At 38.9% G+C, this 21,143-nt stretch overlaps 1 protein-coding gene across 1 annotated transcript in view; it reads right to left on the bottom strand.

The window, feature by feature from the left end:
* Nucleotides 1–21,143, bottom strand: part of LOC117877601 — a 100,464-nt gene that overhangs the window by 51,380 nt on the left and 27,941 nt on the right. The window contains exons 9-12 of the mRNA XM_034770788.1: nucleotides 20,014–20,210; nucleotides 17,472–17,536; nucleotides 15,187–15,293; nucleotides 9,803–9,914 (exon numbers count right to left, since the gene is read on the bottom strand). Coding sequence (XP_034626679.1) covers nucleotides 9,803–9,914; nucleotides 15,187–15,293; nucleotides 17,472–17,536; nucleotides 20,014–20,210 — 481 coding nt within the window. The remainder of the gene's footprint in view (nucleotides 1–9,802; nucleotides 9,915–15,186; nucleotides 15,294–17,471; nucleotides 17,537–20,013; nucleotides 20,211–21,143) is intronic.

Here is a 21,143-nt window from a genome sequence, read left to right as displayed (position 1 = left end):
AAAACATAATCCCAACTATACATATAAAATTATGGGGTCTAAATTAGCTGTCACCACTCAAGAAAAGGATCTTGGAGTCATTGTGGATAGTTCTGTGAAAACATCCACTCAATGTGCAGCAACAGTCAAAAAAGCGAACAAAATGTTGGGAGTCATTAAGAAAAGGATAGATAATAAGACAGAAAATATCATATTGTCTCAATATAAATCCATGGTATGCCCACATCTTGATTACTGAGTGCAGATGTGGTCACCCCATATTAAAAAAGGTATACTGAATTGGAAAAGGTTCAGAAAAGGGCAACAAAAATGATTAGGGGAATGGAACGGCTGCCGTCTGAGGAGAGCTTAATAAGACTGGGACTTTTCAGCTTGGAAAAAAGACAACTAAGGGAGGATATGATAGAAGTCTATAAAATCATGACTGGTGTGGAGAAAGTAAATAAGTAAGTGTTACTTACTCCTTCTCATAACACAAGAACTAGGGGCCACCAAATGAAATTAATAGACAGCAGTTTTAAAACAAACAAAAGGAAGTATTTTTTCACACAACACACAGTCAATGTGTGGAACTCCTTGCCAGAGGATGTTGTGAAGGCCAAGACTATAACATGGTTCAAAACAGAACTAGATAAATTCATGGAGGATAGGTCCATCAATGGCTATTAGCCAGGATGGACAGGGATGGCGTCCCTAGCCTCTATTTGCCAGAAACTGGGAGTGGGCGACAGGGGATGGATCACTTGATTATTACCTGTTCTGTTCATTTCCTCTGGGGCACCTGGCATTGGCCACCGTCGGAAAACAGGATACTGGGCTAGATGGATCTTTGGTCTGACCCAGTATGGTTATTCTTATGTTGCTGGCAGAAACTGCTGTGGGGACACATTAAGTCAATTCACTGCCTCCACCCTCCCATACCTTCTTCTAGCTCCCTAGCCATACTCCACTTCCCAGGCCAACCATATCCACTTCTCACTTCGATTTTCATTCTGCAAAGTCTGTCCTGAAATGGACTTTCTGCCACTGGAGGATCCTCTATTGGGGTCTACACTTTGGCGAAAGCTTTAGGATGAAACCTTGTTTCCCATGAAGTCAATGGCAAAACTCCCATTGACTTCAATGGTGCCAGGATTTCACCTTTAAAAAAAAACAAAAAAAAACCCCAAACCCCCCTCTCTATTGTATGTTTTTCTCTTTATACTTAACAATTTTTGCTTGTCTTGTGCAGATGTAATCCCTAATTGTATCTGCCTAAACACAGCATTTCTAAATACTCTCCTTTTTTGCAGCTGGGATAAGATTCCTTCTCCAGCCTCCTCTGATAGTTTTCTGCTTTTACTCTCATTTCAGTGACAGCCTCTGTCCGCTTTAGGTTTCTTTTTTTACCACAAGCAATCAGCCATACCTGTGTTTTTTCAAGTGGGAATTTATGTTCTTCAGTAAGGTAAAAGCTTGGGTCAGCTTTGATTCTACCCTTTTGATCAAATTTCCAGTACTAAGCCCTATATCAGTTATTTGGAATACAAATCTAATATACCATCCTCAGTTCCCTAGGAACAATAATAAATGTTTCTACTTTTTATATGAAATCGGATTGCACAAAGTTATAACCCTACAGCTCAGATTTTTCTCACATGGAATTATAAAGTGTTGTGAAATATTTCCTCTTCCTGATAGTCAGCTATACTATACAACACGGGTCAGCAACCTTTGGGAAGTGGTGTGCCAAGTCTTCATTAATTTAAGGTTTCGCGTGCCAGACCGGCAGCGCAGGCAGCAGACGGAACCCCAGACCAGCAGCGGGCTGAGCCGCTCAGCCCACTGTCGGTCTCGGGTTCCGTCCGCTGGCCCCGCTCAGCCTGCTGCTGGCCCGGGTTCCATCCATCCAGGCCGGCAGTGAGCTGGCAAGGGGCTGGTGGCTGGGTCCCCGGCTGGCAAGGGGCCGGCGGCCGGGACCCTAGACTGACAGTGGGCTGAGCGGCTCATCCCGCCGCCAGTCTGGGGTCCTGGCTGCTGGCCCTGCTTGGCCCCTTGCCAGCCCGGGTTCCATCCATCCAGGCCAGCAGTAGGCTGAGGAAGGCCGGCGGCCGGCGGCCGGGACCCTGGCTGGCAAGGGGCCGAGCGGCTCATCCCGCTGCTGGTCTGGGATTCCGTAATCCAGGCTGGGAGCAGGCTGAGCGGGGCCGGCGGCTGGGACCCCGGCTGGCAGCAGTGTGCCACTAAAAATCAGCTCGCATGCTGCCTTTGGCACGCGTGCCGCAGGTTGCTGACCCCTGCTATATAATTTACAGTTCATGCTAAGTTCTTCTTGCAACCCCCCCTAGGTCTATCCAAGGTCATGTTAGACTTATACAAACTTTAATTTCTTCACTGCTGTGTTTGTGTCTCAAACCTAGTTTTGCTAAGAGATTTACTCTATTTGTTAGTGAACATGGAGAAAAATTCTAAAAGTTTATTTGATAAGTTCACATGAAATCCTGATCCCATTTAACACAATGGCAAAACTCTCATTGATTCAAACAGGAGCAGGATTTGGCCTCTCAAGACGAGGAGGGTTTTTTCTCATTTCCATTTTCTTCTGTCCTTTTGCTATAAAAAAATTTGCACAGGGAAAGGAGATGTTCTATGAAAACACACCAACATTAAATATTAAACATATTATTAGTTTCTACAAAACCCATAGTGCTTTAGACTTTGCTTCTGGAATGTTGTGCATAAAGAATATTAGACTCATGATATATTCTAGCAAAAAATGGGCAGAGAAAAGAAGTAAAGCAACCAAAAAGGGAGAATCCAACAAAGTGGAGCCAAACCAGTCAGAGATTATCCTCATTCTCTGTTTGTTCAATGCCCTTTTTGCTTTTTACTTCATTAAGTTGTCTCTTCCACATTTTATTTCCGTTTCCCATTAGAATCATCCCTGAAGGACCCTAGAGAGAAGGCACCATCTCTGCTCACTAGGGTCTACCCTTTCTTTAACTTCCTCCTCCCCAACAGGTACTGGGTCGTACACTTCTTCTGCCAATCTGCTATTACCTTCTCTCCTCCTCACAGGGAACTGCTCTGAGTAAATGGGGAGACCATGTTCCTGCTTCCTCTGCCCACCCATATTCCAGAAGCCTGTCAGCTCCTTCACTGAGCTTTTCCCCCCTTATAGCTAGAGGCTGCAATAGTAACTCACAGGAGGAGTTGGCTCAGTTGCAGGTAGCAAGCCAGTGGCTGGGAGGGAGGTTGCAATGATCCTAATACTGTCGGTGGAAACCCAGATGGCTCCTTCACAGCCACAAAGAGGTCAGGGATTCCTCCTCTCCCCAAAATGGGGAGTCCCCCACTACAATCCTCGTAAACATCAAAGATCAGGCCTGGATAGCTCTGTGCGTGAAACTTGAATAACCCATGTTATTTAGAAAAAAAATATCATCAGTCCTATCGTTTATAATACAAAAGCTCCCCGTGAAGCAGGAAGGAATAGGTACCTACTGGCATTAGCAGCAACTACACACCACTCCACAGAAACACTAACCCAGGAACCAAACCCTGTAATAAACCTCGTTGCCTACTCTGTCCCCATATCTACTCTAGTGACACCATCAGAGGACCCAACCACATCAGCCACACCATCAGGGAACCCATTCACTTGCACATCTACTAATGTGGTATATGCCAGCAATGTCTTACTGCCATGTACATTGGCCAAACCGGACAGTCTCTACATAAAAGAATAAATGGACACAAATCGGATATCAGGAATGGTAACATACAAAAGCCAATAGGAGAACACTTCAATCTTCCTGGACATTCTATAACAGATTTAAAAGTAGCCATACTTGAACAAAAAAACTTCAGAAACAGACTTCAAAGAGAAACTGCAGAACTAAAATTCATTTGCAAATTTAACACCATTAATTTGGACTTGAATAGGGACTGGGAGTGGCTGGCTCAATGCAGAAGCAACTTTTCCTCTCCTGGAATTGACACCTCCTCATCAATTACTGGGAGTGAATTACATCCACCCTGATTGTATTGGCCCTGTCAACACTGGTTCTCCTCTTGTGAGGTAACTCCCTTCTCTTCATGTGTCAGTATAACAATGCCTGCATCTGTAATTTTCACTCCATGCATCTGAAGCAGTGGTTTTTTTACCCACGAAAGCTTATGCCCAAATAAATCTGTTGGTCTTTAAGGTGCCACCGGACTCCTTGTTGTTTTTGTGGATACAGACTAACACGGCTACCCCCTGATACTAACAAATAAGATACTCTTGGGTTTGTATTAATATACCACTAGGGAACTTCCCTAGTGCTTAAAATCACAGAGCTGATACACAGCCCAGTACCTCTCAAGATACAGTATTTGAAATATGCACCACTGTGGCTCATTTCAGGAAACATCTGATTTCTACAGTATGTTAGTTTTCCCTACTGCTAGATGCCCACTGCAGGGTTTACACACACTGATAATATTTTCAGAACTAACAAACAGTTTACTTTCCCCAGAGAAAGCATTTGCTTGGTGCTATTACCAGGATTCTGGTAAGACTGGTATAATGATCCAGGAGGTCACGTTTGTTGCTGGCTTGGTGAAAACTAATTACAGAATTCACCCATCAGCTTGGGGTGTCTGCTCTGGTTTCTGAGAGTCTGCCCTGAGGTAGGCACTCTCAGTTGTGAGGCAATCCAGACAGCATGACACAATTTATGACTGATGCTGGAAGATTGACAAGTATCTTTTTTGTTTGTTTGTTTAACTTTTTTAAAATCCAAGCTAGTGTTTACATTTTTCGAAGATGCAGCATCTACCTCAATCAGATTATGTGGCAATGAGTTTTACAACTGGACTGTGATTTGATTTTAAAAGCATTTCCATATATAAATTTTAAAATTTGTTGCCTTATAATCTAATAGAGGCCCCACTGGATCATATTATCAATGGGCAAAGTAAATAGGAAAGTTTTACTAGTTTTCTTTATGCTACCCATTATTAAATAGTCTCAACTTTTCTTAATCTTCTTCTTTCCCAACATTTTTAATGTCTTCTCACATCAAAACCTACGATGTCCCAGATCATATTTGTTGCCCATTCCCTTGGGATGAATGGAGGGCACATGGAGCATATTAAGCTGTGAGAAAAAAAACCAGAAAAGCACCCAAACGCACTCTTCATTCAAAGGACAAACACACTATAGACTACCCAATGTCCTAGCAGTGCTGTCATCTCTGGAACCTTCTTGTAATGCTCAATCCAATCCCCACTAAACTACACGGAAATACTCCTATGAATTCAATGGACTATGCATCAGGTTCTTAATGAACAAGAGGAGACAGTAAGAATTCATTTGTAAAAATTATCTTTAATTGTTAAGCAACCTAAACTTGCTAAATAAGGCGATCAATCAATTAATTCATTCCACTGTTATCACATTCAAGACATGAAGATCAATGATTCAGCTACTCCACAGCTAAAATCACCCAATCATAAGCTTTCACAATAAAATGATAATAATTTGACTTTCTTTTTTCCTCTTTTACTCAAACACAGGTATCTGATTGATACAAGCCTGAACTAATTAACTACTTGTTTATAAAGTTGGGACATTTTCACCCTCTCCTATTCTAAGAGCATGTCTACACTGGTGCACTCAGGAAAGTGAAGCCAAATGAATTAAAGTTGCAAATTTAAAGTGTGTAAGTTAAATCACATTAAACCCCTGTGTGGACACTTTCATTTAGAAGTAAAGTGGCCTTAATTCACTTTAGTTTAGTGTACTAGCTAAAGAACTGATATAGTCCCATGACTAGTTTAATACGAACTAAGTATCTTTTAGTTCGCACCAACAGGGTCCACATGGGACAGTTACAGCGCAACATTTCAGAGCACTCTACAATTCACACCCCTGCAGTCCACATTGTGGCACTATGTAGACAAGCTCTTAGACCACTTTACCTCTGAACGAAAGTACCCACACAGGAGTTTTAATGCACCAATAGTTAATTCGGCACCAATGGTTAATTCAGCTTAACTGCCCATGTAGGACAAGCCCTACTAAGAGTTATCAAAACAGAATTGAAATTACAAAGTCAATTTTTCATAGCTCCCATTACATGTGATAGTGTGCCACGAGGGCAAACTTTAAGGATATATTTTATAAAGTGTACCAACAGCCGGTGCTCTGACCACATTTATACAACTGAAAAAAATCAAACAAAGCAGCAATCTTCAGGCATCTTCTTAAGAACTGTTACTACAGAGAACAGGAGGGAGCCTCCAGCTCAAATTTAACAAGGAATGTATTTTTCACATCCACAGCTTCAAGACTTAGGGACTAAATTAGTGCAATTAAGTCGCCTGGTAATTAGTAGGAAACATGTCTATGCAAAATAAAACATCTGTTTCCGGACTATATCAGGCCTTCAATATTCCTTTTATATTTCCATTCAGCCTTATGCTTACTTCCTAGCCTTCAGATAAAGGATGCTGCAGTGATCTAAAAAATAAAAATCACAAAATTGCTGTCTTTTTCAGTGTCTTAATCCAATGTTGGGAACTGCAGATGTATAGTATATCTGCATAGTTATTAATACATCCAGATTTACATGGTCATGTTTAAAAATCTAGTGGACACATATTTAGCAAAAAGTGCTAGCTAGACAAAGTTAAATATTTCAGTCATATCCTATATTAAGGATATGTATATAAACAGTATGTGGAGCATTAATAAACAAATAACAGATGTTTCAGTAAATGATTAATCAATTGTTAATGAGTTCAATGGATGCTTATAACCACCTATAACATATAATATTCATATCTATAACACGCTTATAATATCTACTTAATCATTTATTACTTCTTAATAAAAACTATTTATATACGTACTCTTAATGTAAAGTGTGATTGATATGTCTAAATTAAAGACTAGTTGATGCTACAATACTTGGCCTAAAAGAAACAGTTTCAGAACAGATATTGTAGGAAGTATGCAAAACTTTAACTACAGACATTGGGCCTGGCTAAATCTGCATTATGCCTTGGCTTGAAAACTACAGAGGCTAAACCTGAAACCTGAAGAAAGGCACCATAACCATGCTGTGCTCATGCAGCCAACCCCTCTCTCCTCACTCCACCCACCTCAGCAGACATTTATGGAAAGTAGACTCAATGGTTATCCAGGGGTGTGTGCTGTGACTGTGTTAATTATACCATACATAACTGTTTCACTATTATCACATCTATCATACAGACATCTTGTCTCTCATCTTAAATTTAGATTGTAAGATCTACAATGAGGCTTTGGACACTACTGCAATACAAACAAACAAACAAAAACAACAATACCTTCCCAATAGGGAGGTATATTACTCTCTGTCCAGCTTGACACCTGGGCAGACTGAATGGTTGCACAGCCCACAGAGCACTGTTTATAGTTAACAGCTCAGAAACTGAATTGTCAACAAGGGAGTACAAATGAGATCTTGGTCCTTTCAGCTTTAATACTCCTGGTAATCATAAGGTAGGGGCAGAAAAGCCATCCCCTGAAATTTCTACCATCCTCAACAAAATTTTGGGTCTCCCCCCAACCCTTTAAAGAAGAGCAATCTCCCCACTGGTGCTGTCCACTTCCACCCAGGAGCTTTGCAGGGGCTACAATAACCTACATGGCCCTAGTGGGAGGCCAAGAGTGGGTCAAGATCCACAAATGTCTGCTTTTACATTTTCATCCCCATCCCAAGCAGCTCTGCATATGCCACCCACAAAATCTTATAAAATAAATAAATAAATAAATAAATAAATACATGGAGATATCCTATCTCCTAGAACTGGAAAGGATCTCAAAAGGTTATCGAGTCCAGCCCCCTGCCTTCACTAGCAGGACCAAGTACTGATTTTGAGATCCCTAAGTGGCCCCCTCAAGGATTGAACTCACAACCCTGGGTTTAGCAGCCCAATGCTCAAACCACTGAGCAATCCTCCCCCCCCCAATAGGATCTCTGCCTCATTCAGTGCATGGTATTGACCTGCTCTGAGGATGAATAAGTAGTGAAGGAAACTCTCTGTAGGACAACTGTATAATTTGTTCCAGAACTTGGAAGATGTGTAGTGAACGAGGCAGGGGATTGTAGGGAGAGAAAGGATGGTCTTAGGTTGAGGCAGCTGAATGTGGTTCTGGAGAACTAGATTCTATCCCAGTCTCTACGAAAAACTTTCTAAGCAAATCGCTTAAGCTAACCTTTTGACAGATAGTAACTAATCACGTGTTCCTCATTTTTTTGGCTACTTGAGTTGAGACCAGGGGGTTTGATGATCTTATATCTCCATGTGTCAGTTCCCTATCTGTAAAATGGGGATTATAATAGCCACTCATCTCATAGCGGTGTTGCAAAAATAAATGAATGTTTATGAAGCACTCAGATATTATAATGATGAGCGCCATAGAAAAGCTCATGAAGAAATTAATTATACTGTCTTTAGAGCTGGGTTTTAATATTGTACAGTAAATAAGAAGTGAGGGCTACAGATGGAACAAGGAGTAGAAAACAAAAATACTGAATAGCTGCTAATTAAGTGAGCACCCTCCATTCTGTGTACTAACTGAGAACATGGGTCCTGGGGGGGAGGGGGGAGAGAAGTATTATATCATGTAATTAAAGACAGCACTATAATGCACAAGCAACTTTAATTCTGACATTTCCTAACTTCTGAGAGGTTGACCTTAGTAATATTATTTAATACAGTTTGTGTGTGTTTAAAATAGAGAATCAGAGCATATGATCCTGGAAAGGGAAGGCATAGGTCCGCCACATAAGCATTACACTCTGATTTAGCAGAGGAAGTTTTGCTGCACTGCAGAATGAAGTTAAGCTTAAACATTAAAATAAGCAGTTACACTGATAAGTTACCTAGTTCTATTGTGGAAATTGACTCTTCATAAACAGTTTGTTAACTTTCTACATAACACATGTTCTTGTCTCCTATAAACATATATATTCAGCAATTTTAAAATACTGACACATTCCTCACATCAGATTCATAGACTGAGCTTTGCCAAACATGTATCTTGGAATTTTGCAAGACTTTGCAACTGACAAAGAAGAATTAGATGCTACTGTTTTGGAACAAGTCACACAACCTAAATATTTAAGTGTATAACTTAACTCAAGATTTATTGCTGTCTTTTACAGACCTTCATATGTGGATTTAGTTGGAGCAGATGCGTGGTAGTTGCACCCACTATGGCTACCATTCAAATCTGTACATATGAATTTAACAAGTCACAAAACACAGCACATTATCATGTAATTAAAGACTATCATAATGCATATACACAAGGGGGCCTAATTAAGGCAACCTTAATTCTGGTATTTCCTAACTTCTGAATGCTTAACTGTGTAGCCTTAACATTCTTTTAAAGTATTTTAATATAATTTAAATAGGTGTAATATGTGATCACATCAAAAGAACTCCTACTATTATGAAGTTTGCTCTTGGGCAGATATTTATTTACACACACACACACATAAGTTAAAAAGTGTTCCTTTAGATTTCATAACAATGTATTTGTGGCACAGCAAGGTCTCAATCCTACAAAGATTTACTCATTACTTAACATTTGAGTACTCACATTAGGTTCATGTGTAGACCCGTGAACATCAAAGTTAGGCACGTGCAAAAGTCTTTGCAAGATGTTGTCAGCTCAGGAATTTCCCCCAGTAAGTAATCTCTTTAAAAAGTTACATAAAGATAACATGGGGGAATTAAAATGGGTCAGAAAAGGCTTCATATTCTTGTGTTTAGTACTTACATCATCTATTTTCTTTTTAGCATGGGGTCCATATGTATCTTCAGAACCTAAAATTTGTATGTTAACTGCACAGTAATCTTCATACCCAAGCTGCCTGAAAATAAGGCGAGTCCTGCAACAGATTATTTGTTATTATCAAACTGCTTAAAAAATATTATACGCAGTAACAGTGCAGTCCATCAGTTTTAGTTCTGTTCTAGTTAAATTTGGATTTGAATATTTCTTATCTGGGCAAATTTACTGCTATATCATATGACAATATCAAGTTAGTCATACTTAAAATACATCCTGACCTCTTGATTCTAAATTTCTATTTATTTAAGTTATCTTAAAGATGGCCTGCAAAGGAAAAAATAAATGGACTTGTACTTTTTTACTTGCTTCATTCTGATGAAGGAAGAAAGCAGAAAATGTTATTAAAATTAATACATTCTGCTTGCTTTCACATTAGAAATTCAACTCCTATATTTGCTCTTCCTGGAAGACACTATGAATAATTAAGAAATACATGAATGACATCAGAAGTACCAAAGAAATGAAATCTACTTAACTGAGTTCAGGAGGAACTTTTATTCAGACTTTAAAATTCCTTGTTTTGTGTTAATCCCTATGTAAATTAAATGCCTAAAAACAGTTGGAAGAAAAGTTATTTGTTGAATTTTTACCACCCCCAGCTCTTCAGTTAAGAGCTGAGAAGCTCTCAATACATTTTTCTGGGTCCTTCCCAGTGGAAGTGCCACTAAACACCAGGAAGACAAGACTTGACATTCCTAATGTGTCTATAGTTAACAACGAGCAGGAGGGAGGAAAGGGGGAAAACAGTGGAAAAACATCTTTCCAGCTTTCTTCATACTATATTAAAAAGAAGTATATACACATTTTTTTCCATTGCAGGTCATATTCAGCAGAGCCACAGATAATATAGGTTAACCTATATTTACCAGATGTCAAAACAACTGGAAGTGAGAAAAAATAATAGAAGTTACACTGTTCCAGATTCCATACAACATGGTCTAGAGTAAAGAATCAGGAACTCTTGAGTCCTACTATGAGCTCAGCTACTGACTCACTGTGGGTACGTCTACACTGCAATGAAAGACCTGAGGCACCAAGTCTCAAAGCTTGGGTGAACCGACTCGGGCTTGCAGGGCTTGGGCTGCAGGGCTAAAAATTGCAATGTAGATGTTTGGGCTCAGGCTGGAGCCTGGGCTTTGAGACACTTCCACCCCAAACCATAGTAGTAGAAAATTTTCACTCTACTAAGAAGCCTGCAGCCAATCAGCACAGCCCCCAAAGTAGGCTGTTCTGACTAGAGATGGGGAAAAGCCAAGATGGATAGTGGATGCATTGATTCAGGAGACTCCAGAACAACTTGCACATGTAGCTATGTGCCTCTAATGGATCCTCCAGAATCTGAACAGGTCTGGGTGGTATCCTTGGAACATGGGGCAAAACCCTCTCTTTCTTCCACACAGAGCTGGGAAAACCCCAGTGGCACTTACAGTTTGAATGTGTCTGTGTCTAAAATCCTCCAAATTCTTTCCTCAGGCTCAAATCAGAGACACTATATAACCTCTCAATGCAAAAACCTCGAACTGTTGCCAGAGGTTGTTTTCTCTCTCACAAGTAGCAAAACACTCTGTATAGTCATCTAGTGACATGGAAAAATACACACTAGAAACAAGCTTTCAGAGCTTTCACAGTGATTGGTGCAAGAGAATCCATAATTCTTAGTTTCTGCAAAGCCATTCAACTAGTAGAGGTGACGTATTTTACCCTATTCACAGAACTAGATCTCTTCAATTTTGCAATTACAAAACCAGGGAAGTAATCAAACTAAAAATTGTCATAGTAATTCCACTCCATTGAAACTGAAAGAAAATATCAATATAAAAAAAAAAAGATGATAAAAGGTCAAAATTAGTACAGACAGAAAGTTCAACTTTGTGAAGGCAGTCAATAGGAGGGTAGTATATATATATAAAAAAACCAAAACAACAATGTAAAATGTCCTTCTGTTTCCCTTTACCAGTGTCAGTGCTTCCTTAACACATACCAAGTATATGAGGCAACACCATATATCTGGCACCCTTACATATTTCCACCAGATTAAGAGATTTTATAGGTTCAAAAAGGAAATTACATTAAAACCGACAGAATCTTTCACACCAGTGGAAGATTTTAAATACACCTATTGTATATGCTCATTGAATTGTCAATATTACACATGAGACCAGCAGTAAAGAGATCAATGTATTTAAGATTAATTTAAAAGTGATTCATAAATATGATATTCCTGTGTTACTCATTATGGTAAAAATTTGCAAACTTGGGTGCCTAAAATCAGGCACCTAAATTCATATTTATGACACCAAAATACAAGTGGCCAAGATTTTTCGATGCACTAAGCAACCCCACACCCAATGAAGTACAGTGAACTCCTCACTTAAAGTCGTCCCAGTTAACGTTGTTACATTGCTGATCAATTAGATAACATTCTCGTTTAAAGTTGTGCAATGCTCCCTTATAACGTTGTTTGGCAGCTGCCTGCTTTGTCCACTGCTTGCAGAAAGAGCTGCTCATTGGAGCTAGCTGGTGGGGGCTTGGAACCAGGGTGGACCTGCAGCCCCCCTATCAGCTCCCAGTTTCCCTAAGTTCCCTGTGCAGCAGCCGCCCAGCAGGCTATCAATTGCCGGGCAGTTCAGCTGTCCCTCCCCCCACTGCTATGTGCTGCTCCTGCCCTCTGCCTTGGAGCTGCACCCGGGAGCCTCCTCTTGCTGTGCAGGGGAGGAGGGGGAAAGGGGGGCTCCCCCTGCTCCTGCCCCCCACTTACCCCATCTCCATAGAGCAGGGCGGGGACAGGACAGGGCTCAGGACGGAGGGAGCTTGCTGGCAGCAGTTGCTGTCTCAACTTGCTGATCTACTTAAAAAGGCAATGTACTTAGAGTGGGGTCAGCATCTCTCTCTCTCTCTGCATCTCTCATACACAGGGTGTGTGTCTCTGTCTGCCATGCTGTCTCCCCTCCCTCCATTTGTGCTGCCTTGTAGAGTGTGAGGCTACATTAACAACGTGTTACCCTTGAGGGCTCAGCCAAATACTAGTTCATCATTTAGCAGTAAGGCATTCCCTGGGAAATATCCCAGCCTCTGACTTCACCACCTCAACCAAGCTTCACCATCATCATTGCTGTGTACAGTATGAAATTGTTTGTTTAAAACGTAGTGTGTGTGTGTGTGTGTGTGTGTGTGTGTGTGTGTGTGTATAATATAGTCTTTTGTCTGGTGAAAAAATTTCCCTGGAACCTACCCCCCCCCCATTTACATTATTTCTTATGGGGAAATTGGATTTGCTTACCATCGTTTTGCTTAAAGTCGCATTTTTCAGGAACATAACTACAACATTAAGTGAGGAGTTACTGTAAACAGATACATATAAAATGTAGGTGCTTAAGTTTGAAATATGTTCTGTGGACAGCTTTCAGTCCATAGCTATGTCCTGTGGGTCCTTTGACCCAACCCTTGTTGTGGGATTTGTAGTCGTTCTACTGCAGCACTAATAGCATTGCTGCTCTACAAAGTGCCTATCCAAAGCAGCATGATGGCTTTGTTTCTTGGCTGGGTTTCCTGTAGAGGCCATCTCAGTCCTGACTTGGCAGGCACTTTAACTCAAACATGGGTGAATGGATTAAAGTGGAGATGGAGGGAATTTCCTTACTTTGAATGAAATTCATTCCCTTCTCTGGATATTACCCAACCATGTACTTACCTGGGATAACCTGCTAGCAACACAATGATAATTTTGAAGAGCACTTTATGTGCCTTTGCAATGCACTAGAATGCACACACACAAAAAATCCCAAGGGGAGACACTCAAAACCACTCATAAGGCTTCTGTAAATTATTCATTTTGAACAATGGAGAGGAAGGAAGGGAAGAATGAAGGAGACAGAGATATCATTTGTCACTAATTGAAGCTAGTGGTGTAAGCAGTCTGCAGGATTCTAAGGGCAGTCTACACTAGAAGACTGCTGTAGCCTGTCTGCTGAAGATGCTCTATGCCAATGGAGCTCTCCCATTGGCATAATTACTCCAACTCCCCAACAGGCAGAAGCTATGCCAGAGGGAGAGCATCTCCCCCTGACATAGCATCTGTGTGGACCACTCTTAGGTCACTGTAACTTGCGTCACTCAAGGGGATGTCTTTTTCACACCCCTGGGCAACCTAAGTTACATCAACTTAAGCGGTAATGTAGAACTGCCCTAAGTGGAGTTGCACATTAAGAGCACATTAGCCCAGTACTCTGGGATCTGCACTGGATTCCAATACATTTCTGGATAGAATTCAAGATGTTGATTTTAATCTATAAATCCCAAAGAGTTTGAGACCTCTGGCTTGTGCACACAGGGAAGTTAGTGAGCAATAAGCTAGGGTGTGAATTTGAAGTGTATTAGTTACTCCGAATTAAATCCCCCTGTGGACACTCTTACTGAGCACTAAGAATTCCCTCCGGTGGTTTAACTTAGCATATTTTGTGCATCGTGCATTAAGCTAATGTCCACAATGGCACTGTTAGTGCGTGGTAAAAATGTCCATAGTGAGAGTTAGTGTGGAGTAATGAGTGTGCACTAGCTACTGGGGACTGCATCTCTCCCAGTCTAGTTCTGGCAGAACCAAAATCAGCAGAAGCACTTGAGCTGGAGCTCCGTCAATATACACAAAAGGGGGCTGCTGGCAGAGTATTCTCTGATGGGGTCATTGATTGTAGAACTCTCTTCTCCACCCTTGGTCCTTCAGAGCTCAGATGCATTAAACTTCTGGGCATCTATTTAATCCCCTTTTTGTTCAGGTGGAAGTGGATATGTTTATAAGCAGTCCTTTATGTTACAATTTTTAAATGTATGGGAGGATATGTGCCCAGAGCCCTGGATGGACATCTATAGTTTTTAAAGTTTGAAGAAATCAATAAAATAAGTAAAATGTACTCAGGTTCCAAAATGACTAATAAGGTCCTCAGGGTGCCTTAGGACAGAAACTGGCCCCTCGTCAAAAGTTAGCAAGCTATTCAGTTCACTAGGTCACCAAGGTCTAGGACTAAAACTGGCTAAACAACAAAGTCCAACTTCTCGCACTATTCAGAAACAATCTATTTGCTGATAAATCATGTCACTAGTATTTTGTAGCTGTATAATAATTTTATGGAGAAGTAAATTATAGAACCTTTTTCAACCATTTATATTTTGAAATGTCCTTCCATGTAAAAGAATGCTATCTTCAAGGATATCTCCCAGTTGATATAGCTGCCATCTTATTAGTACAGTTTACCATTATATTTTGATTTTAAATTTAAAAGGCAAAATAAAGCATATCTGTAATAAATACTCACCTTTTCAGAATGCTTTCCGCAGTTTGTCTTCCCTTTTCCACTGCCTTTGGCCCTATCACTGGGCAGATAGCTGTAGCTCTAAAACCATCCAGGTAAGTGGCATTTACCTAGTAATTAACGGTTATAAAATGAATTGAGGGATTTCTCATAGTTTACCGTAAAAGATATTTTTTTCACTAGATATTTTTTCTTCCTGCATTTTCCTCCACCCTTCAAACACTTCTAGTCTATTAGCATGCCCCTCCACTCACCACTTACCAAAGCTATACATATTTAGCTCTTTCCTCAGAGGTCACAAAATAAAGCCTACGTTTTTGTTTTGGGTTTTCGGGGGGGAACAGGGGACGGGACGGGACGGGACGACAGGGGGGAAGAGTATGTAAGAAAGACATCTGTCCATCCATTATAATGGTATCTGAGATTCTGAGTAAACAAAATGTTCTACAAAACTAATACATAAATATATAAACAAGTCTTATTAATGTCATATTGATTTTTCAGAACATTAAGTAAGGCCTCCCATTTTAAATGATATAATTACAGTATATATTCTAAAAATGTCTCTAAACAAGTATATTTTAAATGGCCTATTGACTTATTTACAGTTATTTTAGTACTATTTTAATGTCCTGTAATACATGAAAAAGAGAGTGCATATTTTAATCAAATTTTCTTTATCTAAAATATTTTGTATCTAAATTATTTACTGGTTCATTCAAATGTGGAATTAAATAATTCTGACACTATCCTTATATGAAATGTAATGATTTGTTTATCCAGTGTCATTTTTAGAATATATTTATTCTTTTAAAAATGATATTTTTTTAAATCAAAACAGGCAATGATTAGTCCACAGATTTCATACTCACTAATGAAATCTGAGTCTGGAAAACAAACCAACCTGAGTTCTATCAGTTGACAATCAGAAATCCTCTCAATTATTTATTTTTAAAAGTATTCTTAAGGTTCAAAAACAACTGAAACTTCCCCCCCCCAAACTTGAGGAAAAAGTTTGCTCCCAGGCACAGACCACACAGATCGAGTTTTTTTATTCTAACATTATGTAATTAGAAATCTTGATCGAATACCCATGGCGAATCCAGTTATAGAGTATGTAGCCAATACTGTGACAGTTAAGGACAAAATATATTCCTTTATAAAGCAGATGATTATTAGAAAAATAATGCATGAGTGGAAAACTTAAGGATTGTTTGCACACCTGAGAAAAATGAAATAGGAGCTATTCATTTATCTGAAAAAGAGTTAGTAATATACTCCAACCCAATGTCTTTAGAGATTACTTTGGCTTCTGCACTGAGGTCACCTAAGTCCAAAATCATACCTCCATCTTCTTTGAAAACAATACTGCTTATTTTTTAAATCTTAAATACATTTTATAAAGTGGTCACTTAAACACTACCTTTAGATATTTTTATTATATTAAAAAAAAATAAAAAACAAACTTTCAAACTGGTAGAAATATTTTAAATGTAATCACTGGACTTTTAAAAAGGTATGTCTGAGCTACAGTTTATCACACAAACAATAGTGTCAGCATATTTGCAAATTATACATCTTCTCTAAAAAAGAATTTAAAAGTTTTAAATGGATCCAGTCAAATCAACTCTGCTTTGCTATCTCACTATTAAGAGCAGTTTTAATTTATGGATCCAATCTTGTTCCCGCAGAAAGTCAGTTGAAATTTTGTTATTGAGTTAAATGGGATTAGGCTTGCCCTATTTGTACTTTGATGTAGTTGCCTAAATTGGTGTCCCTGCAGGGAGTAAAGACTATAACAACACATAATTAAAAAAAAACTTTGCACTTATGTAGCATCTTCCAATAGGGGGATATCAAAAGACTTTACAAACATTAATTCATTAATCTTTCACAGCACCCTTATCAAACTGTAAAGAATTATCTTGATATAAGTGATTATGCAGTGTTTTGTCTTTGAGAATCATGCGCTTAATATGTTTCACATTGAAGCAAGACAAAAAATGACAACTATAATTAAAATATGATTTTGTGACGGAAAACAGAATTTTATAATTAAAGAACCATCTCAATCTTAATTACTATGGTTTACTGTGGACTTCCCCAAAGACTTATAACATAACCTCAATTTTGTATATAGCAATTTCACTTACGTGCGTTAATATACTAGGTGTGGAAAAATAAGGGTTTCACCTGGCAGTAGTATTGCCTTTTTCTCCAAAATACCAACATTTCATAAATCAAGAGCATTTCATTCTATATAATTATCAAAGCAATAAGAAAAGAACCTTATAAAACGTTGAAGGAGGTGATCCTTTTGCTCCATGAATTTTCACTGCCCCACCTTCAATACCTACAATGGTTAAAAAACATCTATTTTAATGACTTCAATATAATTTCTGAGAAAGTACTATCAATTCACCTTATGTGACACAATACAAAGCAAAAAATGTTACTGATACTCCTATCATCAAGATCCATGCATTGAACAGCCACGTCTGCATTAGCAACTCAAGCATCAAATCTATGGAGTATAAACCCCTGGACTATCTTCAATTTGCCTTTTAACATAATTGTTGAAATATTTACACACAGAATATTTGAATATGTAACACATGACATGGCCTTAGGATTCAACTGTTGTCTTCTGTTCGAATGCAAGGATGACACACATCTACAATTCTCAGCAAATTCAAGGATTGAAGCTTTTTTTTTAAAAAAAAAAATCATATTAAGCAATATTAAGGTGAAATTCTTGGATCTTTGGGATTGTGACCCGATCCCTTCCCCTGACTGAGGAGGCCTTCAGAGAAAGGGTGTTGGAAAGAGAGCAGCAGGTGGCAATGTACCAGACCACTGACTGCAGTTGGCTGCCTCACTTGGGAAGATTAAGGAATTAATGTTAGGAGAAAGACCAGAGTCTGTCTGAAGAAACATGGTTAGAAAATGTGTCCTGGCTGGAGCTGGATGGCAAAAGTTGTATAGATGTAGGCCCTATGTAGCCTTAATCTTTTTGTTGATAACAGTAACAAGATAATCTAGAGAACATTTCAGGGCAAATAATGTACTTGACAATGCACATCGTAACACGTGCGAGGAATCAAAGCACTGCCTGTCTAGTCTTAGGGCTTGATCCTGTACCCACTGAAGTCAACAGCAATGTTCCCATTGACTTCAGTAATGCAGGATCAGGGTCTTACTCAAATACAGTATGTCTAAACCCACCTACATCTACATAAGATGCAGTTTATCTCTAACAAATCTATGCCTGCGAGTGTTTAGCAAAATATGAAAGCCATCACACAAATACTCTGAACTTCGTAAAGACCAAAAATAAAGAGAACTTCTTCAGACATTTTCTGAAGAATGAAAATTTACAATAATCTTAAATGTCACTGTCAAAACAACAGCAAGGTTAATTTAGTGTTAATTTAAATTGCCTCTCTGCTATTATAGAATAGTATCTCTACAATCAGATGGAAGATTTGCAGGATTTTTACATGAGGTGAAAAAGAAATGCATGACATCCATCAACAAAAAGAAAACAGAAAGAAAACCTCTTAGTTCAAGCGAGTATTGTAACTAATCCTGCAGTACAACAAAATCAGCAATGTGAACATCAAAAATAGATAGCCTGCCCTGTTCTTTCTGGTGTACGTGTCAAAGCACTTAAAACTAAAAGTATTTAAGAAATCTGCCTATCTTCCATCTGTTATATTTCTAAGAGGAGGACTAACTGAAAGTTCATGTGAAAGTTCATTTTAAGTTCAAACGTGTCATATCGGGTCATTTACAAGCTAAAAGTTCATTGGAAGGTTAAGGTTCTATTTTTTAAAAGGACTAGTGGCTAAAAGCAACAAGCTGGCCTTATCAGACTATTTGTCATTTGATTATGTTGCATGAGCAGAAGGTTCACTGTACAATTTTAAGATAGAAATGTTTTGCTTAAAAATAAGGCTAATATGAAGTTTAGGATTTTATCCTAATGAGTTTTTAGTTTGAGTTTTAATTGTTTTGGGTTTTATAAGGGAACTAGATTCCCATATTGGATAAGATCCATAAAAAGCAAATTCCTTTTCACACTGGTTTGTCTATAAAACATGGGGACTAAGAACTAAGAGATGTCAAGTTACTCTAAATGAGCAGTTTAGCAAGGTGGCTTGTCCACACTTCTGATCTTGAAGTCTAGTATTCAAATTTGGGCCTGAAATTAAAGTATTTTGGAGGGTAGTGCAGTGGGATTTCTGTAACAGCTGTTCTCTAGCTGAGAAATCTTACCCTTTTAAAGGTGACACAGTCAAGTGGCTAAAAAATGAAGGTTTATCATGTGTTGTCTTAAGCAGAGTGGTGGCTACCCATTGCCACTAGAGAGAGAGACTGTGTGTGTGTGTGGCAGTGGGGGTGGGGGGGGCTGCATCAGTAACTAGTAACAAAAGGAGGGTGAACTGGATTAAAATGTAGTCAAGTCTAATAGAGATGGGGAGTACTTCCTGAAAGTCACAGCAAAAATATTTTTAAGTGCTACAGAAATACATGATTTAATAAACTGGGTAATTATTATATATGTATTTTAATAAAGAAAAAAAATTAGGTTACTCAAAAATCTGCTGAATTGCTCACAGCTAATCTAAATTTCCAAAGAATGGCACAAAGCAATCTGGATATCCTTATGAGACAGCCCATCTTAATATCAGGCTTCAAAAGAACAGACTTAACAAGTAAAGTTACATGGAAAAAATGGAAACTACAGTAACTACTTTAGTCTGCCAACATAACTTACTGAATAGATTTCCTCAATATAAGGGTCCTCTGCCTGCAACAGCCACTAACCTGGAATTTCAGTAATGGAAACTTGAGAAAAGTCACATGTGACATCTGGTAAGAGATAACACTGAGGGTTGCCAATTTCATACACCAACTGTTCAGCCACGGTGCCAAAAGAGATTAGGCCCCCTGTGTCAGGTGGTTTGGATAGAGTAAAGCGTCCATCAGAAGAACATTCTACTATGGGAAACCCCATGTTATGCCTAAAGAATTAAAAACATTAAAAATGTTAAGAGTTCAGAATAAAAGAAAAAATATTATTAATTACTTCATAAGTAATAACCAACACACACCAACATTTTTATAGAAGCAACTAAATTAAAAATTAGTCAATAAGATACAGCACAGAGCCTTTCTAGACACAAACTCAAGAAAATACTGAATAAACTGTCAAGACAATCAACTAACTGTATTACCTGCGCTAAGACAGATAAGACCACACACTTACATAAATTATGTTGCCCAGTAATAAAATGTAGAAGTAACCATAGAACCCCCAAAGACACCAACGACTAAAAGAGGGATGAAGGAGCCGCCATAGACTACGACACTAAACTAGACTACGCCATAGATTACGGCAGTGGTTGAAGAGGTGAGAAGAGAATCAGAGGAGTAAAGACTCATGAAAACCCAAGGAAGAGGTAGAACACAGAAAGAAGGTCATGACCAACAGTTCTGAAAGTAGACAGGCAGATACAGGAAATCAGAATGGAAAACCGGCCCTACAACTTGGCCATGAGGTCACTGGCGATTTATTAGAGCAGGTAAAGTGGAATGGAGGGAGGAGAAAACAGGAGTGTACCAGAGGAGCAGTCAAAACAGCAGAAGCAGACTGGGCTCAAGGATCTTGGAGGCAAAGGGACGTAGGGAGATTGAGTTAATTATATCTTTTGAAGATACTTTTGTGGCCTTTGTAATAAATAATAAATGGAAAATCAGCATCAGAAAACTGGAAGTATTTAAAGACACACATAAATCATAATTCAGTGCAGTAAAATAATAAAACCCAGATGGGTAAGAGAAAACAGTGAGGCAAACAGGAGAAGAGCAGTATGACACAGAGAGAAACAGAAGGTTTTCATAAAAAACAATGTAATTGCACAGGGAAAATGATAAAAAAAAACAGTAATAAATAC

Source organism: Trachemys scripta, chromosome 5 (assembly GCF_013100865.1).
Source record: "Trachemys scripta elegans isolate TJP31775 chromosome 5, CAS_Tse_1.0, whole genome shotgun sequence".
Lineage (NCBI taxonomy): Eukaryota > Metazoa > Chordata > Testudines > Emydidae > Trachemys > Trachemys scripta.
The sequence above is the reverse complement of the archived record's forward strand: the minus strand, read 5'-3'. Positions and strand labels throughout refer to the sequence as shown.